Genomic DNA, 25,139 nt, shown 5'->3' with positions numbered 1-25,139 from the left:
ACAGGCCAGATCAAATAGGGCAGTGCAGAGAAAAACACTACAAAAACAAAGTTCTCCAGTGCATCCCTATGGAAGAACCACTCAGAATATTGCTGATGGTTTTATTCTGCCTCTATCCTCTTTTCTGTTTTTTTGGGGTTTTTTTTATGTAGAGTGGACTGCAGCCGGCTGTCTCCTATTGCTACTGGTTCAGATATATGATGTATGCAAACAAAGACAGATACAAAATTAGGTGAGACCGGCACACAGATATACATGTAGATTGCAATAAATTACTCTGATATGGATAACAAAATACTAATGCTTTCTATGACTTGCTAGTAAAATTACCTGCTAGTTGGAAATTACTGCAGAAATTATGTTCTGCGTACTTTCCCTATCTTGTTTAAAATTAATGACTCAGCAACTCTTGCTGCCTTTTAGGATTCTTGCCCCAGTATTTTTGTTCAGCTACCTCCTTTAATTGGTCTCTCAGTACTTCAAATGAAATAAATTAAAGGGGCTCATACAAATTAGGTAAAGGGTAGTGTTATAAATGGTGAGAAAAAGAATATGGGAAGGAAATGAATATAGATTGAAGAATGTCAAAAGAAGTATATATTTCTAAACAACTGCTCTGAGCATTTGGATAAATAATTCTTTTTATAATGCAGAAGGAGAGCTGTAGTACTTTTCTTCCTTCTCTCTTGATTTCCAGGATGAAAAATGAATAAATGGAATTCATTTAATATAGATGAATGAAAAAAAATGCCCAGGCTTCCAAAGCTCTATATAGATTACTCTTAAATCACAGCCTTACCTTTTATTGAGACAGCAGTAGATGATGGGATTATACATAGTAGAACTCATAGCAAGCCAAAAGGTTGCTAAGTAGATTTGCTGAATATATTTCCACCGATTCCAATTTTCATAGATTCCAGTAAGAATGAAGTAAATGTGATATGGCAACCAGCAGATGGCAAATGTCAATACAACCACAATCATCATTTTTACAACCTGGAAGCAAACAGACAAAAAAAAAAAAAGGATTTCCCCATTTTTTACAATTCTGTAGCCTGTAAGTGCCTTTTAATATTATCAACGTTAGACTCTAGGCTGCTATGGCTGGAAATTTATACAGACATTTAATAATTTGGAAAAACAAAACAATGATAAAAAAGGAATTAATTCATTTTGACATTTTCCCTTTTGCTTTGCTAAGATAACAGAGTATTTTGATATTGAATTAAGCCTTCTGCAATGCACTTTACTTATGGCCTGAATGATTAAGTCTGACATATGGGTGGATAGCTGTTGTGCTTTAGAGGATAGCCGAATCAAATAACCATTGTTATCAACTAAAGTGAATAAATAAAATAGCAGCTTAACATGCAGCACCACCGATGACATCTCTTGGGAATATTCAGATAGATGGGAAATGCCAATAAGGAAAATAATATTGCTTAGAGTTGAATGTGGAATTCTTGGTGTCCTCTAAACATGGTTGTTTATTTGCAGACATTTCATTTTCAAAATAGGTAATATCATCAATGCAGAAGGGTATGGGGCTTGCTGCTGTTTATATGCAGTAGCTTGCCCTGCCAGTTTTGGTGGGAGTATGGTTTTCTTTTTGGTAGTTCCTTGATTAGAATATTGTTTTCTGCTTGACTGTCTGGTGATAATTATTTGCTTATCTGAGTGTTGGCTGCTGGAAAGGATGAGTTCTGGTCTTTTTGTTTCTTAGCTTTTTATTGTCTCTTTTGAATGGTATGTAAATATGCTTCATCTCCATATGTCTACTGATGTTTGATTTGTCTGAAAGACAAATTTCCAAAAGTTCCCTGGTGTTTTTGGATTTAGCTTTGTCTAGGATGCAGTTTCCAAGAACTGGACACAACTGAACAGAAGAAGAAGAAGAAAAAAGATGCTAATAGTTTCCCAGTTGAAACTGTGGCTGTTCATATGTTGTGAGATTAAAGAATTTTTATTGTGTTTTAGGACTGCTAATGGATGTGTTCATGGATATGCTAGTTGCTGTTCATGGATGTCTTCTGCCTATATAACGTTATGGTCCTTCCACTATATATTGTAGATGACTCTTGATTTGTTTTGTTTTGTTTTAATTTGGGCTACTAGGCTTTTTTGTTTGTTCAAGATGTTTTGGAGGGTGTTAGTTTGTGTCCTACAGTGATATTATATGGTTGCAATTGTTGGTTGTTTTTGAAATGTTTTGATGTATGGTAGTGCTATCATTTTCATAGTTTGTGTTGGTTGTGCCATAAAAAATATAACCCCCAAAATAATTTTCTCACAATTGAAAAACAAAGACAAGGCCTCCAGTCCCAGCCCCACCCAGCTGTCAAAAGATTGCACATCTCTGAAGCAAACACTTTAATCAGTGTGTAATCTTTGAAAGAAGGCTTTTTTGCTGTCTGGCATGTTTCTTTGATTGATATCTGGTAGCCCTGTGGCTTCTTTGCTATCTTGCACTACACTAAAATTGATTTTTACTTCCATCTACTTTCTCCATTTGTATTGTCTATCACTTCCATACAGAACTGTAGGATGAAATGTTTCCATAACTCTAGTTATGTATCTGTTTTTCTCTGATAGGTATCCAGACTGCTTTGCACCACTGCAGAATCAGCCATTCGCTCCTATCACACTTGTTCCGCCATCATTTTTAAGGTGTAGGAGTTGGAGCCCAACAAACCTGAAGAGCCCAGAGTTGGGAGGGACAGGTTACACTGTATTTGTGTTTTGCATCCTGTTGCACTTCATTGGGTATCCTGGTACGTAGTTATTTAATATAAATTATTTATTCATTTACATTTAGAGACTGCTCAATTACAATCATCACAAGGCAGCTTACATTACAAAATTAAATAAAAACAGAGATAAAAATCATAAATATTTGAAATGTTTCCCAAAATGTTTCTAAGAAAAATAGACAGGGGATACCCTATTTCCAGGACTGGGAGCAAGACCAGGTTTTCAGTGGTTTTCAGAACACCATCAAGATGGGAATTCAGGTTTTTTTTGCTGGTGGTGGTGTTGTATTTCAGAAGGCAGGAACCTCAATAAAGGAGGCATACTTTCTACGTCCTGAGTATGTACTGAAGAGTCCTGGAGATAATTGAAGAGACTTGGAGATAGCCATTCTTCTAGTTCTTACTGGGTGGGAATATAAAATTGAAGAGAGGTGGCTCCCAGATACCCAGGGCTAATTCTATAAAGGGATTCATAAGTTATAGCAGCATCTTGAATAGTACCTAGAAGCCAACAAGCATAGCTTGTAAACAAGTGCAGATTGCAAGGCATGGATAACAAATGGGCATAATGTGATTTACTCATTATTTCCTAATCTGCTGTATTCTGGGCCCCCTGTAGTTTTGAGTGGTCTTCAATGGCAGCCCTTATGAAGGTCTTGTAGTAGCCCATTTGTGAGATGAGTAGCTTAAGTGACTGAAGGATTATGTTCTAGGAACAGGTGTAAATGGTACACGAGATGGATCTTGTAAAGGCCATCCTGGTCACAGCTGCTATCTACTTTGAGCTGTTAGTACCGAATGACCCTCTAATTGCATATCAATTTCAAATTGGGATGTATAATTCTATCCAAGACCAAAGATGAAAAATCCCCAGGTCTAGGAGACCCAAATAACTATAGCTACTTGATCTTGACCCTGAGCTTGTTCCTCTTTATCCAAATCCAAGTAGCCTTTAAATATTGGTTCATGACATTGAAACCATCACTTGGGCAGTCTGGGATCAAGAAGTATATTAGGTAATCATGGTCTACTGATATATTAGACCCTAAACAAATGAATGGATGACTCACTCATTGTTTTTATCTAAATGTTAAATGGGAGAGTCGAGAGCATTGAGCTCCAAGGCAGCTCAATAGTGCAACCTCTATCCCCATCAACATTTACTGGAACTGGCCCCAGAAGAATGAAAACCACTGTAAGAGAGTGACTCCAACTCTGCAAATTGTGGTCAATGGTAGTGAAAGCCATTGAGACATCAAGAGGCCCAAGGATAAATGCACCACTCCCGTTCATATTCTAAAATGATAATCAAAGAGTCATCATTGCCATTTTGACACTACATTCTGACCTAAAACCCAACTGAAGTATGTCCAAATCATAATATAAGTAACATGTGTAAGTAACATATCATCTATTCTTAAAAGAAGCCTCTTTTAAACCTCTACATTGATTATACTGTTTAAAATATTCAAAATTAGAGAAATAATATCAATATATATAATTTTCCAAATACCAAACTTATGCAAACGTGAATCCTCTGTGGTCCCCTTTATGGTGAAATAGAAATATTCATCTTAGAACCAACTTTTTTTGTTAGTGTTCCATTTCTAAACTTTATTTCATTCATCTTTAAACTTCATGGCATTCAGGTCCACTTCTAGATGGCCTTAGAGTACTGTTCTCTTATAAAATTCTTCCTCTGTCTTAATTTTCAGAAGTGTTTACTTCTCTGATTACATTATGACATCTTTATTGGACTGAAAAATGCTGAAAATGATTTTTGGGGGGCATAAATCATAGCATAATTTCCAAGGTAAATTACATCTCTGCACTCCATTACTCCTTGTCCCAAGAGGAAACATCATTCTGTGCACATAACTGGAAGAATTACAGCTTCATTCATCAAAATGAAAACGCCTTTGGTGATCAGTCAAATTGATTCAATGACTTTCTAAAATGCTTCCCCAGTTTTATTTTGTAGGAAACATGCAATGGTTTTTAACTGAACATTCAGATACTTCAATTTAAAGCACAACATACGTAAATATATTTTTCTATGTATACATTTGTTTTTCTGAGGAGATTGTTCAAATCAGTCTTCAAGGTCAAGAGCAACAATTTTGGGCCAATCAGTACATCATTCCCTGCTCTGTTTTGTGAAGCTGTGGATAGGACAGTTATTGCAAGATTAAACTGAGGACAAGACAGAAAATGAAATAGGAATGAAAGCTGCTCAAAAGCTAGCATTTCCCCTATGATGGCATCCTATGTGCTGCATTAAAAATATGGTTTATTCTTTTTCTAAAGAATAAGCAAAGAATGTTATGGAACTCACTTATGATTTGCCCCGCATAAACTTTATGAGAATAATTACCACAAAGAATAAAATCTGAAGCAAATTTGAAAAATAGTTTTCATTGCCAACACATGCTAGGGAGTTTAGAGGATAGATTTGGCACAGCCGGCTTTGGCTCAAAGGCAGCTATCAGTGTAATAATAATAATAATAATAATAATAATAATAATAATAATAATAATAATAATAATAATAATAATAATAATAATAATAATAATAATAATAATAATAATAGTAAAGTTGGAAGGGACCTTGAAGGTCATCTAGTCCAACCCCCTGCTCAGGCAGGAAACCCTATACCATTTCGGACAAATAGAAAGTTGTGAACAGGAGGCTTTGCATGAAAATATTTTGCATGGAATCCCAGTTGACTCAGGATCTCTGCTCATATTTAGGAGCTTATGCACATCTTTTATTATCTGTATAATGCTATTTTTTCACTGCTGTCTATTGTAAGATCTGTAGCTCCCTCACAAGACCTCTGTTCCTCAGACACACAATTTTTAATCAATGACCATATGTTGGGAAAGGCCCATTGCAAAAGGGATCACTAAACCCAAAAGATTAAAACGAATGAACATGAATAAATAAAATGAATGGATGAATAATCAAATATTGTAATGACTTTACTTGTGAAGGTTTTTTTTAAACTTTCCCACCAACTTACAATGCTTATTCTTTCATACATATACCTTCCCATCGATATGCAAATATGGAAGAGATAACAGAAAGGTAAGCCTCAACGTGATGGGTTTGCTGCTGGTGGACAAAATAATTTAGAAGGAAAGGATGCCTGAGCAGGCTGCAAGCTGTGCACAGAAACAATATTCTGCAGAACTTTTTATCTCTTGTAAGGAAGAGAAATCCATAAAGGAGAATTCTCTCTCATTTAGCCCAATCTCTGGCCAAAGATACAAAACCAGCAAGTGAATAGTAAGAGAGTAATTATGGTATTAAAGCAGTTTCTTCCTCAAGAAAGTTGTCAAAATCACGTTAGAACTTGAAGGATTCAATATTTTAGAATAGATGACTGATTTTTAATTGAGTTCTAACTAACTTTTTGATGATATGATTATTTTTCCTGATTTACTGATTTTCATTTGTTATTTTTGATTGTTAAGATTTCTTGAGATTTTATTAGTAGTGTTTACTTAATAGATCAACGTATTTGTTTACTAATTGTTTTTAATATGTTATAGTCTAGGCTTTGGTAAAAATGGTTGAATATGATATTTGCTCACTATTATGATCCGGACGGTAGCTTGTTTGTTGAAATATGTGATTGTACCTATCCTTATTTTACCCTAATTCCTTATTCCCTTCCCCTTCCCCACTCCTTCCACCCCTCCCTTTACCATACCGGTATTGTTCCTATTTTTCCTTATCTATATAAACTTAATAAAATTTTGTTAAAAAAAAGTTGTCAAACTAGGGCAAAGGTTTCATGCTTCCCTCCAATCATCTCAGAAAAAAAAATACTTCTTTGACTTTTTATAGCTTCAATAAAATTAGTGCAGAGATCAAAACTGATGGGCTGAATAAGTTACAAAAAGTTTGGGGAGGCTAAAAACTAAATCAACGAAGCTGCAAACATGTATCATCTGAATTGGAAATGACGCTGATGCAGCAATGATAGTGAACATGCCTTCATTTTCACACACATGTTATACCATCAATCCATTACTACAGTGGTCCTCAACCTTTTCTTCACTATGGACCCCCTTTAAATACCTTTTGTGGCCATGGACCCCCAAGACTTAACTCAAGATTTAAGTCATAACATTTCTTCAAGCCTTTGCGGACCCTCTGTGACAACATTGCACTCCCCAGGGGTCCACCAACCACAGATTGAGAACCACTGCATTACTAAAACTGAAACTAAAAATGGAGTACTTAAAAATTAAAAATATTTTTTTAAAAATGGAAACAAAAGCCTGCAATAGGAAAAGTGCTAGAGTTCTGATTATCCAGACAGGGAAAGAAGTTCACTGAAATTTTATTTACAAATGTTGACTGAATAAGTGCGTGGACATCTAGGGAAGGATAGGTCTAAGAGGTGAAAATAAAGCTTTTCCAGTGATTCACAGCCAGAAGGAATTTTGGCTCAGTTACAAATACTTTTGTTATTCAGCTTTTCCACAAGCATATGATTCCTCAGATCAAAGAGTTAGTTATTTTGTTTCTATGCCACATCTATTAAAAGAGCTGTTTAATTAATGAAAAAGAATAGGCTTATTTTTATCCTATGGTCTCTGGGACAGAAAGTCAGCAGGAGCTTCACCAGTTACCAATAGGTTTCTATAATGGGCGAATTGCTATCTATAGAGAAATATAGAGATGGGCCCCAGCTATCTTATCATGGCCCTTCCCTAGTAGAATCTATATATTTAGGAAGCACTCCCTAAGGTCACTACCTACCTACCTACCTACCTACCTCTACTACTACTACTACTACTACTACTACTACTACTACTACTACTACTACTACTACTACTACTACTACTGTAGTGAATGAGCATTCTCTGTAACAGTTCCCTGCCTTTGGAGAGAGCTTGCTCTGTGAACACCCATACTGTCATGGTTTTTGATTAGCAAATGAAAACTTGGATTTTCTAGAAGCCTTTGAGGATTAATTATAACCTACGAAACAATTTGGATATATTGTATAATAACTCTCTGGAGAAATCTATAATGCTGGGAAAGGTAGAAAGAAAGAGGAGATGAGAATGATAAGCAGCAAGGTGGACGGAGTCAGTTTCAGTGGCAATTGGTGCCACTTTTGGAAAATCCAAAGGACAAAGTTCAAATCATCCTGGAGAAAAATTATCTGTGATATTGACCCCAATTTGCTGCACATAATCAATAACAAATTTTAACTCATTAAAATCAGTGCTTAACTTGAGGAATTACATTTTGGATTCTGCTTTCTTAAAATTATTTTGTACTGTGTTTATTTGTAAGTTCTATAAGCTGCTTAAAATCTGTTGGTTTTCTGGTAATGGGCAACTGACATTAATAAACAAACAAGGATGTTATTTTGCTAATATTTTCATCTCAAGCAGATGTTTCCATGTTTAAAGAGGGAAATCTCATGTTGGATTCCCTCTCTATCCACCAGGGCTGGCATCCAAGGCTGGCTGTTTCTGATAGCTAAAATGCCATCAGTGGGTTGGTATTAAAAAGACACTGTAAAGTTGGCATAACGGACTACTTAAAAAATTCTTTCCAACCCCGGTCCATTTTTATCAAGCCAGATGCTGTAATTAAAATAGGCCCATGGGAGGTGGGTCATTTTTGCCTTGACAAGAACTCTGGGTGCCATGGAGGCAGCATGAATCTTTCTCTTGAGGGAAAAAAAAGTGTTTGCCTCAAATTCTCAAATGAAGACCTCTGCATTACAGCATCCTCAATGTCATTTATTTTCTTTCGGAAACTTCCTGAGCAAAGATTGGAGAGGCTTCCAGGCTTCTAAGCCTAGAAAACGGTTGGAAAAAGCCAAGGAGGAGGAATATATTGCAAAATGAAGCAAACACATTTCATTTCACTCCAAGAAGCAAAGAAGGTACCATATTTCATATTCATAAAAGCAGCTTCCAAGTGAGCTTTCCTGAGACCTCGAAGATTTATTCAGCCTTGATAATTAGTCTAGCTTTATTTCCTGTAATTGATTGGACTAAAAAAGTGACTATTCTTCCTACATTTCTAACTTGCAGTAAATAATCAGCATACTTGGACATGCTGATCACGTTTCTGGTGAAAGATATGACAGTGGATTAAAAAACTTTTCAGTCAGGGATTCTTGAAAGATGAGTTACGGACAAAATTAAGGACAAAATTATGCATTATATGTGGAACTCTCTAGGTAAAGAATCATTATTAAGATATTATCAGGGGCTCTCTTTCCCTGAACAAACTCATTTCCTTATCAACTCTTAACTTCTTAACAATATTTATGAGTATTGCCTCAATGTGGGATTTATCTACTGTGTATGCTGATTAGGAAGTTTTTACAATGTGAAACAATAGGTAGGAGAGGATATTCTACCTTCTATTCACCAGCATTTATCTCTTATAAATGATCACCTTCCATTGGTCTTAATTTTTCTTTCCTGTGTAAAGTCAGATTAGATGAACTGAAAGCATCAGTGAGTGTATCTGGAGGAGAGCAGTGATGATCAGATATTTGTTCTTATTCTTCTGTGCCATGATAAGATACATCTTTACCATCTTTTGTCTTATTTTATGATGACATTTATTTGGCAACATGGAACTGCCCACCATGAGACATTTATCAGTTGCCAAAGATTATTGCAGAATGCTGCTGCCTATTTGAAACAGTGCCATTATGGATTGTACAAGATAAGATTCATTTCTTCCCCTGCAGATGTGATTCATTGCTGAAAACTGTGCTGATCTGACACAAGTCCGTCATTTATTTGGAATATTAATTGGAAGATAAGAGTGATTGCTGGGATAAAACATTAGGAAATATATTCTCTTCCATTGGCATTAGGTAATGTCAATGTGTGGAAACATATCTGCATTGTCATGCTTGAGAACAATTCAGTGCTAAGTTACACATCAATGGCACATTGCCTCATTAAGTGTATAAATCATAAATTAAATGCTGGAAATTTAATACATTGTTATTTTGTTTGCAGTTACAGATATCAGCATAATACAAGGAAATGATGTGCAAGTAGTGTGCAAGTGCAGAAATGAAGGAATTAACAAACTTAATTTGAATTAGAGATGAGAATAACAATGCAGATGATTCTCTGGAAGATTCTCTTGCCTTTCTAATACTTGGAATGAGAAATATAGAGAATAATTAATAAATATATAGAACTGAGTCCTGATCTGGGGGAAAGATAGGAGCAAAATCAATTTTTCCCAGGCATCTCCGCCACTGAGAGCACAAAAGACTGATGGAAATAAAAGCAGCACAGATAGCCAACCACATTGCATCTGGAAGGATGAGTTTCCACAATTAGGTGAAAAAAACAACTTCTGGCCATAGACTAAAAACAGCCAGTATTACTGAAACAGAACGAATATGCTTATAGGTAGAAGCTGAAGTTTTTCTTATTATTCCAAAGATAATGAACATTATTGGAAGGCATTTCCTTGCTCTATTTCTCCCCTTGATTTTATTTATTATATTTATTTATTACATTTATATATTATATTTATTTATTTATTTATTATATTTATTTGTAAAATTTATTGACCACCCATCTTACCATAGGGCAACTCTGGGGTGGCTTACAGTTACATCTTAGTTAAAACAAAAATGTTAAAATCAAACCTTAAAACCAAAGACACATGGGGAGGGCGGAGGCAGAGTGGGGGATAACTGGGATCGGTTATTAGTCAATTAACCACCTCCATTGTGTTGTTCCCCCACTGGGGCCACAGATATGAGGGCTAGAGCCAACCTTACATCGGGGAGGGCAAGGCAAGATGTTCCAGAGGGCAGGAGCAACTGCAGAGAAGGCCCTCCTCCTGGACCCTGCCAGCCGGAATACTTGGGCTGATTGGACCTGCAGCATACCTCCTCTGCCAGGACGAGTGGTACAGGCCAATCCCAGTGGGGTGAGATGGTCCCTTAAGTCAGGGCTTTTCAAACTTTTCACCCATTGTACCACTTTTCGGATAGGGCAACATCCGAGTACCACCAGTCGCCTAGCAAGGTGTCAAAAACTTGATGACCAAAAAAAAAGGAAAAAAGTGATAAAGTACAGGTAGTCCTCGACTTACAACAGTTCACTTAGTGACTGTTTGAAGTTTCAATGGCACTGAAAAAAGTGCCCCCCAAGCCACAGCCGAGCAACACGCCTGCCTGCCCACCCAGCCGCACTCTTCCTCCTCTCTGAGGTTTTCATTGCTGTGAGCATTTTTGTTGAGGATTGGCAGCGGGGGTGGAGTGGGGGGGTATTTGGGTGGTTGCAGCAGGTTTTGGTCACTTCACATGACTCTGGGACACTGTGACCATCATAAATATGAATAAGTTGCCAAGCATCTGAATGTAAATCACAAGACCCTAGAGATGCTGCAACATTCCAGCTGATCGGCGCTTCTTCTGGGCTCAGCAGAAGTGCCAGGATCAGCGGGAGCCTGGCGCTGATCCTGGCGCTTCCACTGAGCCCTGACAGCCCTGCAGCTCCAGCCGTCTCTCGCTCAGGCTTGTGCGGTGCTGCCACCGGTTCAGCTCATTCCCCTCCTCCGCTACCACTTTTCTAGGATGGTCGCGTACCACCTGCCAGGTGCCAATGTACCACAGGTGGTACCCGTACCACTGGTTCAAAAGCCCTGCCTTAAGTAACCTGGGCCCATGCCATAAAGGGCTTTAAAGGTGATCACCAATACCTTGAATTGTACCTGGAAGATTAATTGTTTGCCTCCCATTGAAACAACTGAAAATCCAATTCATCACCAGGAATATTATACTCTTCTAGGAATACTATACTATACTCTCCCCTCTTAGGTGGCTGTAGGGAAAAAGAGGCCTTGGAGATTGTAAATCCAAAGCTTCTGCCTAACAGTGTTGTTCCATGTTGTTCTCCTAGCTAATTACCATTGACAGACCTGACTCCTTCAATCTATCTATGCTCCCTTTATAACCATCTAGGTGTGCAATTCCAACATTCATGAAATATTTACTAGCCAGAAGCACAGCTTGAGAGATTCATTCATAATTTTGTTAATACATTGTAATATCTTCCTATGCAACTGCTTCAGATATTTAGTATGATGATGCAAGGCTTTTGCTGTTGTTGTTGGTCTCTCTCACACATTTATTAACCTGATCAGATCCAACTGTTTAATTGTTCCTAGGCTACTCATAGAGCTATATAGTGACTATTATTGTTGCAGGAGGCAACAGAGGAAATGTTTCAGTAAGAAAACTTACCCTAAATCTCAAAAATATCATGTCTAAGTTAAATTAAATTATAATTCTATATTAGCTTCGTGATCCTTTTTTTTGGTAAACTCTACTAGAATTAAGAACTGAAGAAGCTTCACAACAACATGTCTTCATAATAATTGTGGGTTCTATTTCCTTGGTCAAATTCCTTCTGCCTAAAAAAAAAAAGATGTCTCATTGTTCATACCCTTCTGGTGATTATGAGCACATAGAGGAGAATATGAACACAGTTATGAACACTGTTCCAGCATCTTAGTTATAGCCACTGCTTACATTGCTTCTAATCCAATTCACAGTCTCATCATCTCCCTTCAGGACTTGGCTAACTTTAAGCAAAATGCCATCCAAACAAGCCTATTAATGATTCAGATAAATGATTGTGACCGGAAATTTTGAAAAGAAGAAACAATACAGATAATCAGAAAAAAATCCCACAAAAATACAGAGAGAATCCCCCTTTCATAGAATGACCCTGCCAAAAAGACTACCTAGAGTTAATAAGGGAATAGGAAATAGGGTAGCCAAACCTAATCTTGTCATCTCCAGATTCTTGGGCTTCAATTTAGTCAACTTCCAGCCAGAATGATAATTAAAAATGTCCACTGTGGATTTTGCCAATTGAAATCTAACAGATTTGGTGAACACCAAGCTTGGAAGCTGAAATGCAAGAGAAGTACAGATGGAATTCATAAATAATGTGGCAAAGGAACATCCTGTGGAAATGTATATACTGGTTTTCCTAATATAATTTAGTAGCGGGCATCATAGCTCTTTATAAATTATTTGTAGTATGTAATTTAAAGTTTTGACAATCATATCTGTAGAATTATGCAAATGTTAACTTCTGCTAAACAATTAAAATTGTGCATGGAGGAGTAAAGAATAGTGCATTAGCTCTCCTTTCTCCAATATCTTTTTTCATTATCTCTGGAAATTAAACAAGAATTATTTAGAGAGCGAATCCTGCTACTCTCATATAATCTCCTGGAAAAAATCTGTGTCCAAATTTATGCAGTGAGAACTTCTGACCAGAGTAAGGCAGAGTAAGTAATTACTCTGATATTTAAGCAAGAGTGACTTAGCAAACTGCACTGTAGTGTAAACATGATGCATTTTTGATAACATATTTTAAGAGTGAGATAGATTTAATTAATTCATTTTTTTGTACGACTACCAAACTTAGATTGAAAAACTCTGGATGACTAGGAAGTGGCCCCACAGAATTAGGCTTTTATGCTTCTCTTTGCTCCTTATAGTTGTTCTTCAGATTTGGCAGCTCAGAGATAGCCCAACATTGAAACCTTGACTCATAATATTGTATATTTTCCTTTCACCCTTTGACAATTAATGCAGAGGCTAAGCGAAGACTGAATAGCAGAGTGAGACCCACCAGCAAGAAAAAGGCCCTAATCCTGCTATATAGGGCTTCAGTCAGACTCTATTTGGAATACTCTGTCCAGAGACTTCACTTATAAAAAGATATTGATAAGATTGAGCGAGTCCAGAGATGGGCAACAAAAATGGTGCAAGGTCTGAGGGATAAAACGTATAGGAGAGTATAGGAGAGATTAGAGGAACTGAATACGTACAGCCTGGAGGACAGAAGGGAAAGGGGTAACATAGTTGTAACCTTTAAATATAGTAAGGGAGTGAATAAGGTTCTAGAAAGCAGAATTTTCAATATTAAGCAAAAGGATGGGGCTTTGAAAGTTGGACATCAGACAGAATTAGAAGAAACTAAAATCTACAATTAAAGGAGAAGAACCCATTAAGAGTCCCTTTGTACATAAGAGAAGGGATATGGGAAGAAGAGATTATTTGCTGTACATTAAGAGAAGGCGATAAGTTATTAAAATTGTTCATACTTGTTGTGATGAAGGGGGAAGTCATTTCTTTATAAATTTCTTTTCTTTTTCTTTAACTCATTCTTATTTTTTCTTTCCTTTCTATTTTTTATGCACCTTCTATTTTTTCTTTTTTAGTTTGTATTAGTTTTTCATCATTATAATTTTATTTTTTTAAATAAAATTATTATTAAAATATTAATTGTTATGTCAGTGCTGTTGGGATTGAAGTTGTGCTTCAAATCCTAACACAAAAACCCAAAATCTCCTCAGCTTGAGGTTCATACTGACCATCCAGGTTGTGTGCTGGTAGCCACTCTTCAAAAATAGGTGAGAAAATATCAGCAACTCGATTTAGCTCCATAATTGGGCATCTCGAAGGGATGGGAGGAAGACAAATGATGACATCATTTGACATGGCATGATGTCATTGTGTAAGCAGCATGCTTTACATACTTGCATCAAACATTATGGCGTAAGTACTTTATAGTGTCACTTGTCTGATGTCGTAATGCATGCCATTTTGTTATGAGTGCCTCTGTATGATAACTAAACTGTACTAATGATATTCAGTTAATTTTATTACTCCCCGTATGTTTACTTAGTAAGATATAAATTCTCCCATAGTAAAAAATTACACTTTCCTAGCAAGGTTTAGAAGGGCTTTAGGGACTACATTGGTACTCAAATGTAATGATATGACCCAAGGCTGGGCACAGAAGTGACACAGATGAAGTGAAGGGTTAACTCCCTTTTATTGATCCAACTTTCCCCCAAAATTCCCACTGTTCACTGCAAGTCCAAGAGCAAGCTTTAACCATGCACATACACCTCCAATAGAAATCGAGGGGAGCAGCACAGTTCAGGAAGCTTGGTCACTGGGCGTCCTCATCACACGGAGGGTTTGCTGGGACTGCAGCACAACCCAGAGCAGAGCTGTGTCACTGCAAAATCCCACAGAGCCAGGCAAGGCAAGGCAAGGCAAGGCAAGGCAAGGCAAGGCAAGGCAAGGCAAGGCAAGGCAAGGCAAGGCAAGGCAAGGCAAGGCAAGGCAAGGCAGCAAGATGTCAGTAACAGCAAGTGTGGCTAGAAAAATGCAAAGCTTGTTCCCAACAAACCCCCCTCCCCATGGCATCTCTTTAAATCAGCGGTTCTCAACCTATGGGTCGCGACCCCATTTGGGGTCGATTGACCATTTCAAGGGGGTCGCCAAGCAAGGCTGTCTGCCATTTTTTTCCCCCTTTTCCGGCGGGTGCCTTACCTCCCTTGAGCTGGGCCAGCTGGTGGTCGGCCTGCTCCGTCTCTGCTACTTGCCAGCTACGCCTCGGCCGGCGCAGGGGGTGGAACCATGCATGCGCGGCGCTCCCGGGCAGGGAAAGTCCTCGACTTACGACCGGTTTAGTCCTCGACTTACGACCAGTTTAGTCCTCGACTTACGACCGGTTGGGGGTCGCGGCATTAAAAAGATTGAGAACCACTGCTTTAAATCCTATTCCCCAGGTGAGCCTTGTGAAGAGGGGCAGGGCACCCTCCTTCCGAGTAGTCGGGTCGCCCTGCATGGACTCCTCCTCCTCTCCATTCTCTGTCCTCGGGGATCAGGAGGGGGAGGCAGTTGCTTGTCTCTGAGCTCTGTCGCTCCTCTGTTCTACTGCCTTCCCTTTCCATCTCCTTCCCCCTCACTGGGTCATCCTGTGCGCTCTCTTCCTCTTCGGAGGCTCAAGGGAGCTGGGACTGCCTCGTCCTCCAGTCATTCCTCCTGGCCCAGAGAGGCAGTGCCATCTCCCTCCGTCAGCCCCAGCTCCATCTTCTCCTCCTCCTCCTCCTCCTCCTCCTCCTCCTCAGACCCAAGCTCCGACGGGGCCATGATATGTAATGTCTCTTAGTTTGATTGGTAAGAATCTCAGAATAAATTATGTTGAGTGATTATATTTTTGTCACCTGGGTATACATTTATGTTTTCTGGAATTTGTAAAATATTCATTTCAATATCAAATGTGACCCTAACATTTTCTTAAATTGAGAATAAGAGTTTTCTTGATTTCAAGGCTTGCTTTCAAAAACAGTCTTCCTTCACAAATATCATCTGTCACACTAAGTGGTCTTTTCATTTTATCTTCATAGTCAGCCCCCTGGTAATGCCTAACAGTGGAAGGCCTTTGACGCAAGAAAGTAAGCTGATGGCTATAATCAAGAAAAGTCTATTAAAAAAGAATTCACTTTGTTACATCGCCTTATAATTTTATAATCTGATGACAGTGTCATGTATAGTGGGTTAGATAAGAGAACGAAGGAATGTTTGCCACCTTGAGTTTTTTTCTAAAACTAATACAGGCAGGATAAGAATAAATAAAACATAAATATATAAAACTTCAATATAGCACATTTGACTGGCAGATTCAGCATATATATGAAATAACTTGGATGATCAAATATTAAGCGAAATGGTCAGACTTTCAGAAATCGTTTTCTCACCAGCAATACCCGTATATACGCGAGTATAGGTCGACCCGACTATAAGCCGAGGGACCTATTTTGCCACAAAGAACTGGGAAAAAATGGTGACTCGCGTATAAGCCGAGGGGGCATTTTTCAGCAAACACATTTTTCCGCCTGGGCTAATCGGCCTCTTTGCAACCCCACCCCTCTGCACGCGATTGTAGCACTTTGCACAAAGGAGCAATAGTTGATAACATGCCCCACGTCAGCTGGAAGGGTATTCTCGGATAGTGAGAAGCTGGAACCGGGCGGGCGGGCGGGCGAGAGAGGCGGGCAGAAAAAAGAAATGGGGGGGGGAATCCACACACGCTCGCGCAGGGAAAGGGGGAAACAGGTGGGCCGGCCGGCTTCCCTCTCCTCTTTGTGTGTGTGTGTGTGTGTGTTTCTCTCTCTCTCTCTCTCTCTCTCTCAATTCTCCCCCACCCCAAAAGCGGGGAGGGGGCGACCTTGCAAAAGGGAGGGGGCTTCTCCCGGTTGTGGGGAAGGCTGGAGGTGCGCCTTTCTCGGCCAGCCCGGGTAAATTCGGCAGTATTCTTCAATACGGGCCGGCCCCAGCAGTTCCGGCTGGTTGCCGGCAGTTGGCTGTTCCTCCTTGGCCGCCTCGGCCCCCTCGGTTTGTCGGTGAGCGCCCGGCAGAGTGCAGCGTCGCCAGGCCTCCCCCCTTCACGCGAGGCATCTGGCGTTCCTCCTCGCGCTTGGCTGTGGCGGTCCGGGGTATTCCGTCCCGGCCTCGACACGCAGCGCCGCAGGGAACGGAAGGGGGGAGGGCCGTACCTGGAGCATCACATGAAGAATTGGCTGAAGAATACGGTCGAATTTACCTGGGCTGAGGGGGAGCGAATTTACCCAGGGGAGGGGGAGCGAGCGGCGAAGAAGCTGCTGCCGCCGCCGCCGCCCCGCCAGGCAAGCAGGCGGAGCGCAGCACCAGGGGAGGGGGAGCGAGCGGCGAAGAAGCCGCTGCCGCCGCCNCGCCGCCGCCGCTGCTCACTCCCCCTCCCCTGGTGCTGCGCTCCGCCTGCTTGCCTGGTGGGGCGGCGGCAACGGCAGCTTCTTCGCCGCTCGCTCCCCCTCCCCTGGTGCTGCGCTTTGCCTGCTTGCCTCTCTCTCTCACTCTTTCTTTCCCCCGTGGCCCGCCGCTCTGAAATTACCGTAACTTGCGAGTTCCTGCTCAGCTGTTGACTGGCGTTATCAGCTCCCCCGAGAGGCCTCTGGCTCGGGGAGCACCGGGTGTGCCTGGAAAGGCGGGAGGGGGGAACCGAGCGGCGGCCACCAGCATCGTTCCCTGGGCAGCCGAGCCGACCACGTGTCTCCCTGAGCCAGTCCAGCGGGGGTGGCAGCCGGCAGGGGCATCGCTCCCTGGGCCGTCCCTGGGCAGCCGAGCCAGAAGCCTCAACTCCAGCCTCCCACAGCAGGCTGAGATAGGTGAGTCTGCAGCTCCTTCTCCCCGTTGGCCTCCTCCTCCGCTCCCTGGGAACCTTCGCGCCAAAAGGCGGAAAGAAGAAAGTCCCAGAGAGGGAGAGCGTGGGGTGGGGGGAGAGCAGTCTTTTCCAAGGGGAGGAGAAGCCAGGACGGAGCTGGACGGGGGGCAGAGCCGGTGCAAGTTTTGCCTTAGGCTCCACTCTTTAAATCAAGCTTCCTGTTCTGCGTGCGCGCACGCATGTGCGTACAAATTATGCGGCTCCCAGTTTTTTCTTTTGTGAGCTGACTCGAGTATAAGCCTAGGGGGGCATTTTTCAGCTCAAAAAATGGGCTGAAAATCTCGGCTTATACTCGAGTATATACGGTATATATATATTGTTTATATATATGTTTTTGTATATGTGTGTGTATGTATATATGTATGTATATTTCATTTGAACATGATCAATAGAAACTGGATTTTCATCCAAAAATCCATTTCAAATGTTTATAATTGAATCTGAATCATGATAGCTCCCACCCTTTTTTAATCAGTACAGCACTGCTGTCTCTGTAGCTAAGTTATTAAACTAAGCTGCCCATCTTTTAAATGTCAGATTTGTCAGCTAAGCAGACGAAGCCTAAGATCTTGCCTTAAGTTAAATGTTACTAAAATCGTTTTGAGCAGCGTATCCATGAAAATTTTAGCATGAAAAAGAGAGAGAGAGAGACAGGTGTGCCATATTTCGATAACCTGCCAATATTTATTTTGCAGGGGGAAAAAGTAATCAACTTGCAACTGGTGTTCCTCAAGCTGTTGATACACTACAAGAACACTTGATCATCTTCCACTAACCTGGTCTCTTCCAGTTGTGCTCCGTTAGCTGTCAATATTTTATAGGGCCAGAGAGATATTTGGAAAGAGAAAAAATGTTTACTTTCACCAATTCTATCTATCTAGGTATCTCTCATCTGTCTAATATATTAAAAATGGACTATATGTTTGAGTCTGTTTTAGAACTTTCAAGTCCATGTTGATGCATGGTGACTGCCTGCAGAAGTCCCTGAAATTTTCCTGGAAATATTTTGAATGATTTTCCATTGCTTCCTTCATTGGGCTGAGAGAGTGATTGGCCCAAGGCCATCCAGCTAGCTTTGTGCCTAAATGGGGACATGATCTCATAGTCTCTTGGTGTTTAGCCTGATGGCTTAACACTACACCAGAGTTTAGTTTTGTTAGTTATAAATAAATGAATAGTCAACGTGAAAAGCATTCACAAAAATAGATATACCTCCTTAATTTCTTCTGGTTGAAGATTCTATTATGCCTACTCTTCTTCAGTTCCCCGTATTGAGTGGTTTTCCTGGGTCCCCTGTCTTCTGCAGTCCCAATTCTCTTATACTGTTTCACACACACACACAAATGTTTCATCCCACACATTATGCAAAAGACTGTACATACACATACACACACACACACTAAACTCTGGTGTAGTGTTAAGCCATCAGGCTAAACACCAAGAGACTATGAGTTCATGTCCCCATTTAGGCACAAAGCTAGCTGGATGGCTTTGGGCCAATCACTCTCTCAGCCCAATGAAGGAAGCAATGGAAAATCATCAAGAAGAAACAGGATACCATTAAAACCCTGGACAAAAACAAATTGATAAATGGGACCTGGGGTGGTTTGTTCATTTTGTACAGAGCATTTAAAAATCTATAGCAAAGCCAGAGTCAGAACAGTGGAGAAGGCTCTGGACCAAGATCCTGCATTATTAAAGTAGTAATTGAATATGCGCTCATTTTAAGCATATTTGGAACATTTTTTTAAAAAAAAATCTCTTCAGCATAGAGACAAAAAGAAACAAAGGAGAAAAAGAAAATTAATAAACAAATGGAAAAAAGGTAAGGTAGTATTTTTTTTATTCCTTTGATCCCTTTTCATATGATTATTTGGAATAATCCAGATAATTATATATTTCTTTAAAATCATGCATATTTTGTGGGATTCACACTTTAGAGCTCTTCATTACTGATCAAATCTAACCTATTTAAATAATTGCAGTAGAAATTTGAATTGCCCACAAAGTGTAATGGCAGAATATTTTATTATCGTTAGGGACATCTAAAACTCTTGAATTATTCTCAATACTGAAATGCATTTTTAAAACAGGCTATTAAAGACTATTTAATAATAGATAATAAACAATAACAGATTATTATCAGCTACTTGCCAGGTTTCAAATAAATATGATTTTGCAATGGAAAGACAGTGCCATCCTGGATTTACAATTTTAGATGGATTAAATGTGTTAGCTGTCTCTGTATAAACTTGTTCTTTATTGACAAAATGAAAAGACCGATCAATATTATTCTGCATGGTCAAGGTTTAATGCCGTCTGTATTGGAAAACAGTGAGTTGGGGTGGAACTAGATGCTTTAGGGGATGATTTAATGTCAGTGTAGTCATGTGTCTTCCTTTATAACGGACAGGCTCTCTTGGGAGGTTCACTAGAGAATAATCTTCCATTTGCAGCATCTTATTTTGAAGGGTAGGGAATCTGGCGCCCTCCAGATATTAAACTATGACCCCCATTAACTCCATCTAGCATGGTCAGTGATAAGACTCTGATAGCTGCAATTCAGCAACACTGCAAAGGTTATAAGCATCCCCATCCACTATCTATTCCAAATGCAATTTAATGATAAAGAGATTCTAAAGTTGTCTACTAATAATAAGTATTGACGTTTTTGAGCTTTGAAGCTGGTGAGGACTCCTGAGAGTGCCATGGACAGCACAGAAAACAAGCCAATGGATCACAGAAGATATCTACCTAGAGTTGTCAATTAAGATACAAATGACCAAGCTCACATTACCCTACTTCCGACATATTATACAAGGACCTAGCTTTCAGGAAAAGGTTCTCAGACTGGGAAAGGTGGAAGGAAGGAAGCATCACGGTAGACAGATTCAGTTATACTGTTGGGAAACCTAAAGGCCAGGTTAAAGACATATTGCCATGAAGAAAGTTTACCTAAGTGATCACTAGGAATAGAAAATGGCTTGATGGCACATAATCAATCACTGAGCAGATAGGCAAGTTATCTAGCTATGGTCTTCTCTGTTGCAAGTTACAATGTATTTTAAATGAATAGTACTTTTTTAAATTTTACATGTATGAATGGATACAATCTACATATGCACATTTTAGGTACCTAAATTATTACTTCCTATAAAACATAAAGTTTGCTGCTAAATATTTAAAAACCAGCTTTGCCACTTGTATTTCCATTACTGATTAGTGCACGAGACATTGTAGATACTTTGGCTATCAATTGAGAAACAATATTCCAGAATTAACAATTGGCTCTAGTAAGCCAGTGTGAGCCAGATTTAGCACTTCCCTGAATAAGACACTATGTCTTCCTTTCTGGGAAAATAAGTAGTAAATCAGAATGGAAGATATGACAACACTGCCTCTACTAGCAGCAACCACTAAAAGATACCAAAACACATTTTATATTATAATATGTTACAACCGAGAGGAGAAAACAGAACCCTATGACATTCTTAGAACATCAAGCTCTAGACCAGCGGTTCTCAACCTTTTTAATGCCGCGACCCCAACCGGTTGTAAGTCGAGGACTAAACCGATCGTAAGTCAAGGACTAAACCGGTCGTAAGTCGAGGACTACCCAACCGGTCGTAAGTCAAGGACTTTCCCTGCCTGGGAGCGCCGCGCATGCGTGGTTCCACCCCCTGCGCCGGCTGAGGCGTAGCTGGCAAGCAGCAGAGATGGAGCGGCTGACCACCAGCTGGCCCAGCCCAAGGGAGGTAAGGCACCCACTGGAAAAAGGGAAAAAATGGCGGACAAAAAAAATGGCGGACAAAAAAATGGCGGACAGCCTTGCTTGGCGACCCCCATGAAATGGTCGATCGACCCCAAATGGGGTCCTGACCCACAGGTTGAGAAGCACTGCTCTAGACTCTTGTTTATCACATTCAAAGCAGAAAGGTCTATTTAATGATACAAAACTCAGCGATTTAGGACTTTGATCAGGAAATCATCAAAAGAGGTTGCACTGGAATGCACCACAAAATTAGTCAGTTGACTTCATAAAATTTGTATCACATGGTATTTCCAATTTCAAATGCATTAGAAAACTTTTAACTTCTATATGTAAGTGCCTACCAATATAACTAAATCCTGAAAACTTCATTAAAGTTTTTTTTAACGTGAAGATGCTACATAACATGACAGCCAGAAAATAAATGAGACGATAAACAAATGAAACATAGGCGATGTCAATACTCTGTCTTAAATCAAGTTTTATTATTTGCATGAAAAGTGGTGTAGTGAGATGGAGAAAAAAAACCCCAGTGGTTTTGAAATGAAAAAGTTATGAAGATGCATAAATTATTGTTGCTACTAATCAGACACTGTCTTACTGCATATGGCTCTTCCTGTCCGTTCTGATCATTGAGAGGGCTTGCTGAACCTCCCAGCCTTAAGTGAAGAAAGAAATGTGTGCAGATCAGAAGATATGCCTTTTCTGCAGCTGGTCCTACATTGTGGAACATGTTTCCATTGGAGAACTACTACATGATACCATCCTTCCGACATTACAGAAGATGCTGTAAGACCATTATTTTTCAGTGGGTTTTTAGCCAGGAATGAAAATTTGAGCAGCCATCCCTTATCTTATGCCCTTGTTTTTAATGACTTCCTAATACTTTATACTAAGGTGACCAACCGTCCTCCTTTAGGGAGGACAGTCCTTCTTTTGTGAGTTCTGTCCTCCCTCAAAAAGTGTCCTCCCACATGTCCTCCTTTTCGATATTTGAAGACTAATCTGCAGGGCTTTTTTTTTCTCATAGAACGCTCAGAACAGTGTTCCGGCACCTTTTTTTGATGTTTTTTTGTTCAACTTTTGCATGAGCTGTGCTACTCCCCCTATTGGCTTTCGAAAGCCAATAGGAATTGCTGCTGAGCGCGCCAAAACACCTGGCCGGCAAACTTTGCACATGTAAGTTGTCTGCAGTGAACGTGAATTGGCAGAAACTTTGCACCCCTCCCTGCTACCCAACTACACCATCTCCTAGTTAGTCCCGAAGATACCTGGAGGATACCTGGAGCGGCGACACCACGGTAACTTTCTCTTGATCTTCGGCCCTGCTAGGGCAATAATGGCTGCGGGCGCAAGAGGCAGGGGTGGCGGGGCTGCTGTGGGCGGGGGTGTGAGGGGCGGCAGTGGCTGGCTGCCCCCCGTGCTGTGGGAGTCACGGGGCCTGCTCTACACGGGGCTGCGCAGGATGGGTGGTGGTGCTGGCGGGGCAGCTGCAGGCGGGGTGTGTCGATGGTGGGCTGCCCCCTGGGGCCGGAGCTGGCATAGCTGGTGCTTTGGGAACTGCGGGGCCCGCTCTACACGGTGGGGCAGCAGTGCTGGTGGGGCGGCTGCGGGCGGGGGCGCGGCATGTAAGCATAATTACAATATAAAATGTTATTGTTACAAATGTTTTTTATTATGCATTTATCATATTATAGTGTATTCTGTGTTATTGTTGCAATGAATAAAATGTTTCTTTTATTTACGATATTTTTTTCTTCAATTTATTTGTGTCCTCCTTTTCATTGTAAAAAAGTTGGTCACCTTATTTATACATTACTTACAGCCTGAAGATAGGGATAGCTTATAAATATTGTAAAATCTGTTAATAATGGCTAAACAAGAAAGCTGAAGTTTTACAGTACCTTTCTCTTAGCTTTCAGCTGCTCATGGTATTTGTCAGAAGTATCACCTGGGATCTCTCCACCCCACAGGGTAATTCCAACAATTGTATAAGTGATGCCCATGACAAGCAGGGGGGAACAATAGACTAATGCGATCACAATGATATGATACCTAGAAGAGAAGAACATGAGCCTGACACCAAAAACATTTTTTTAAATGCTATTGTTTGTGCTGTTAAAAGCAACCAGCATTCCTCATGAATATAATATCAAACCTTGCAATAGTTCAAAATCAGTGGGGAACATTTCAAATAGTATTGATTTCAACATAGCTATCACTGAATAAAATAATTACAAAGATTGATTTCATTATAAAAGAGTGGAATTAAGAATTTCAAAGATGTAATATCTCATTGATTAAAAAAGACCATGATCTGGTATAATATATAAACCAGCTCACCAACGCAAGCATGTCTGTGTCATATCTATTGCTTTGTTAATACTTATTATCTATTCTATACTCTATTCTGCACCATACTCCTTTCCCTTCACATAACTCATTCACACACACAAATGCAGGCACCTCTATAGCAGAATATTCCATGCATCTGGTGAACTGTAATATGCTACATTACCAATTATACAGTAACAGACTGACTCATATTTAAAGTGATACAGAACTCCATATGCGTTTTCACAGATGGAAAAGCAAAGCCATGTACCACTTCTTCAAGTCTTCATGGCTCCATGTTGGGAAAGGCTAATTTAAGAATCTTATTTGGAAAGATCCTGTTCCACAACATCTGAAATTTTCTGAGGAGGATCTATTGCAGTCTACCTCTTCCACTACTATCACAATGAAGTGCAACTATGGAAATAATGGACTTGGTTGAAACATTCAGTTCTCTCAAGTTGCCATCTTTAATTTGAATCGCTATGGCAGGTATCATATTTCTATGCTTTTGTAGGGCAAAACAAGCATGCAAAAATACCCAACTATTTAAAGTGTTGACTTACGTAAAACGTTGTTTCATACCACCTGGCCAGGAAACATAGCACAGAGTTCGTCCTGGCACCGCTTGAGTCTTAGAAAAGAGACACTGAGGAAATGCAAGGAGGAACGCTAGAATCCATATACTTGCAATCACTGCTTTTGTAGCGGTGGCAGACAGCCTGGGCTTCAAAGGATCAATAATGGCCATGTATCTGTTAAAACAAACAAACAAACAACAACAACCATTAAACAGCACATAAATTATTACATAGATAGTAGGAAATTGTAATTTGAGGGCTGCTGTTTTGTGCTGAATCACAATAGGTTTCTTCAATGTGACCCCTTGCAAAACGCCATATTGCAATTCTCTGCACACCTGGTTCTGTGAGTTCAATCCCAACACACAGATGACTCTCTGATTATGCATCTCATGATAATCTCTGCCGATATCCCCAATCATCAGGCTTGGTTGAGGGCTGCCATTCATAAGACAATAGTTACTTTTTTGTATTAGGAAGATGAAAGCTTATGCAACTTCACTGATGCTATATTTCTATGTAAAATGTTCTTTTAAATTTCTTTTGTTTTCTTTCTATGACTGCTTTTTAAAACTTTACTTCTTTATTTATAAATTTTAAAGGG

At 39.9% G+C, this 25,139-nt stretch overlaps 1 protein-coding gene across 1 annotated transcript in view; it reads right to left on the bottom strand.

The window, feature by feature from the left end:
- The window catches only part of TACR3 (tachykinin receptor 3), a 51,801-nt gene that overhangs the window by 4,833 nt on the left and 21,829 nt on the right, over positions 1 to 25,139 (bottom strand). The window contains exons 2-4 of the mRNA XM_015820084.1: positions 24,521 to 24,709; positions 23,525 to 23,675; positions 800 to 996 (exon numbers count right to left, since the gene is read on the bottom strand). Of these exons, the coding sequence (XP_015675570.1) occupies positions 800 to 996; positions 23,525 to 23,675; positions 24,521 to 24,709 (537 nt within the window). The remainder of the gene's footprint in view (positions 1 to 799; positions 997 to 23,524; positions 23,676 to 24,520; positions 24,710 to 25,139) is intronic.

This window comes from Protobothrops mucrosquamatus, unplaced genomic scaffold, assembly GCF_001527695.2.
Source record: "Protobothrops mucrosquamatus isolate PMUCROS unplaced genomic scaffold, P.Mucros_1.0 scaffold1058, whole genome shotgun sequence".
In the NCBI taxonomy this organism is placed as follows: Eukaryota; Metazoa; Chordata; class Lepidosauria; order Squamata; family Viperidae; genus Protobothrops; species Protobothrops mucrosquamatus.
This window is presented reverse-complemented; position numbering and strand designations above follow the sequence as displayed.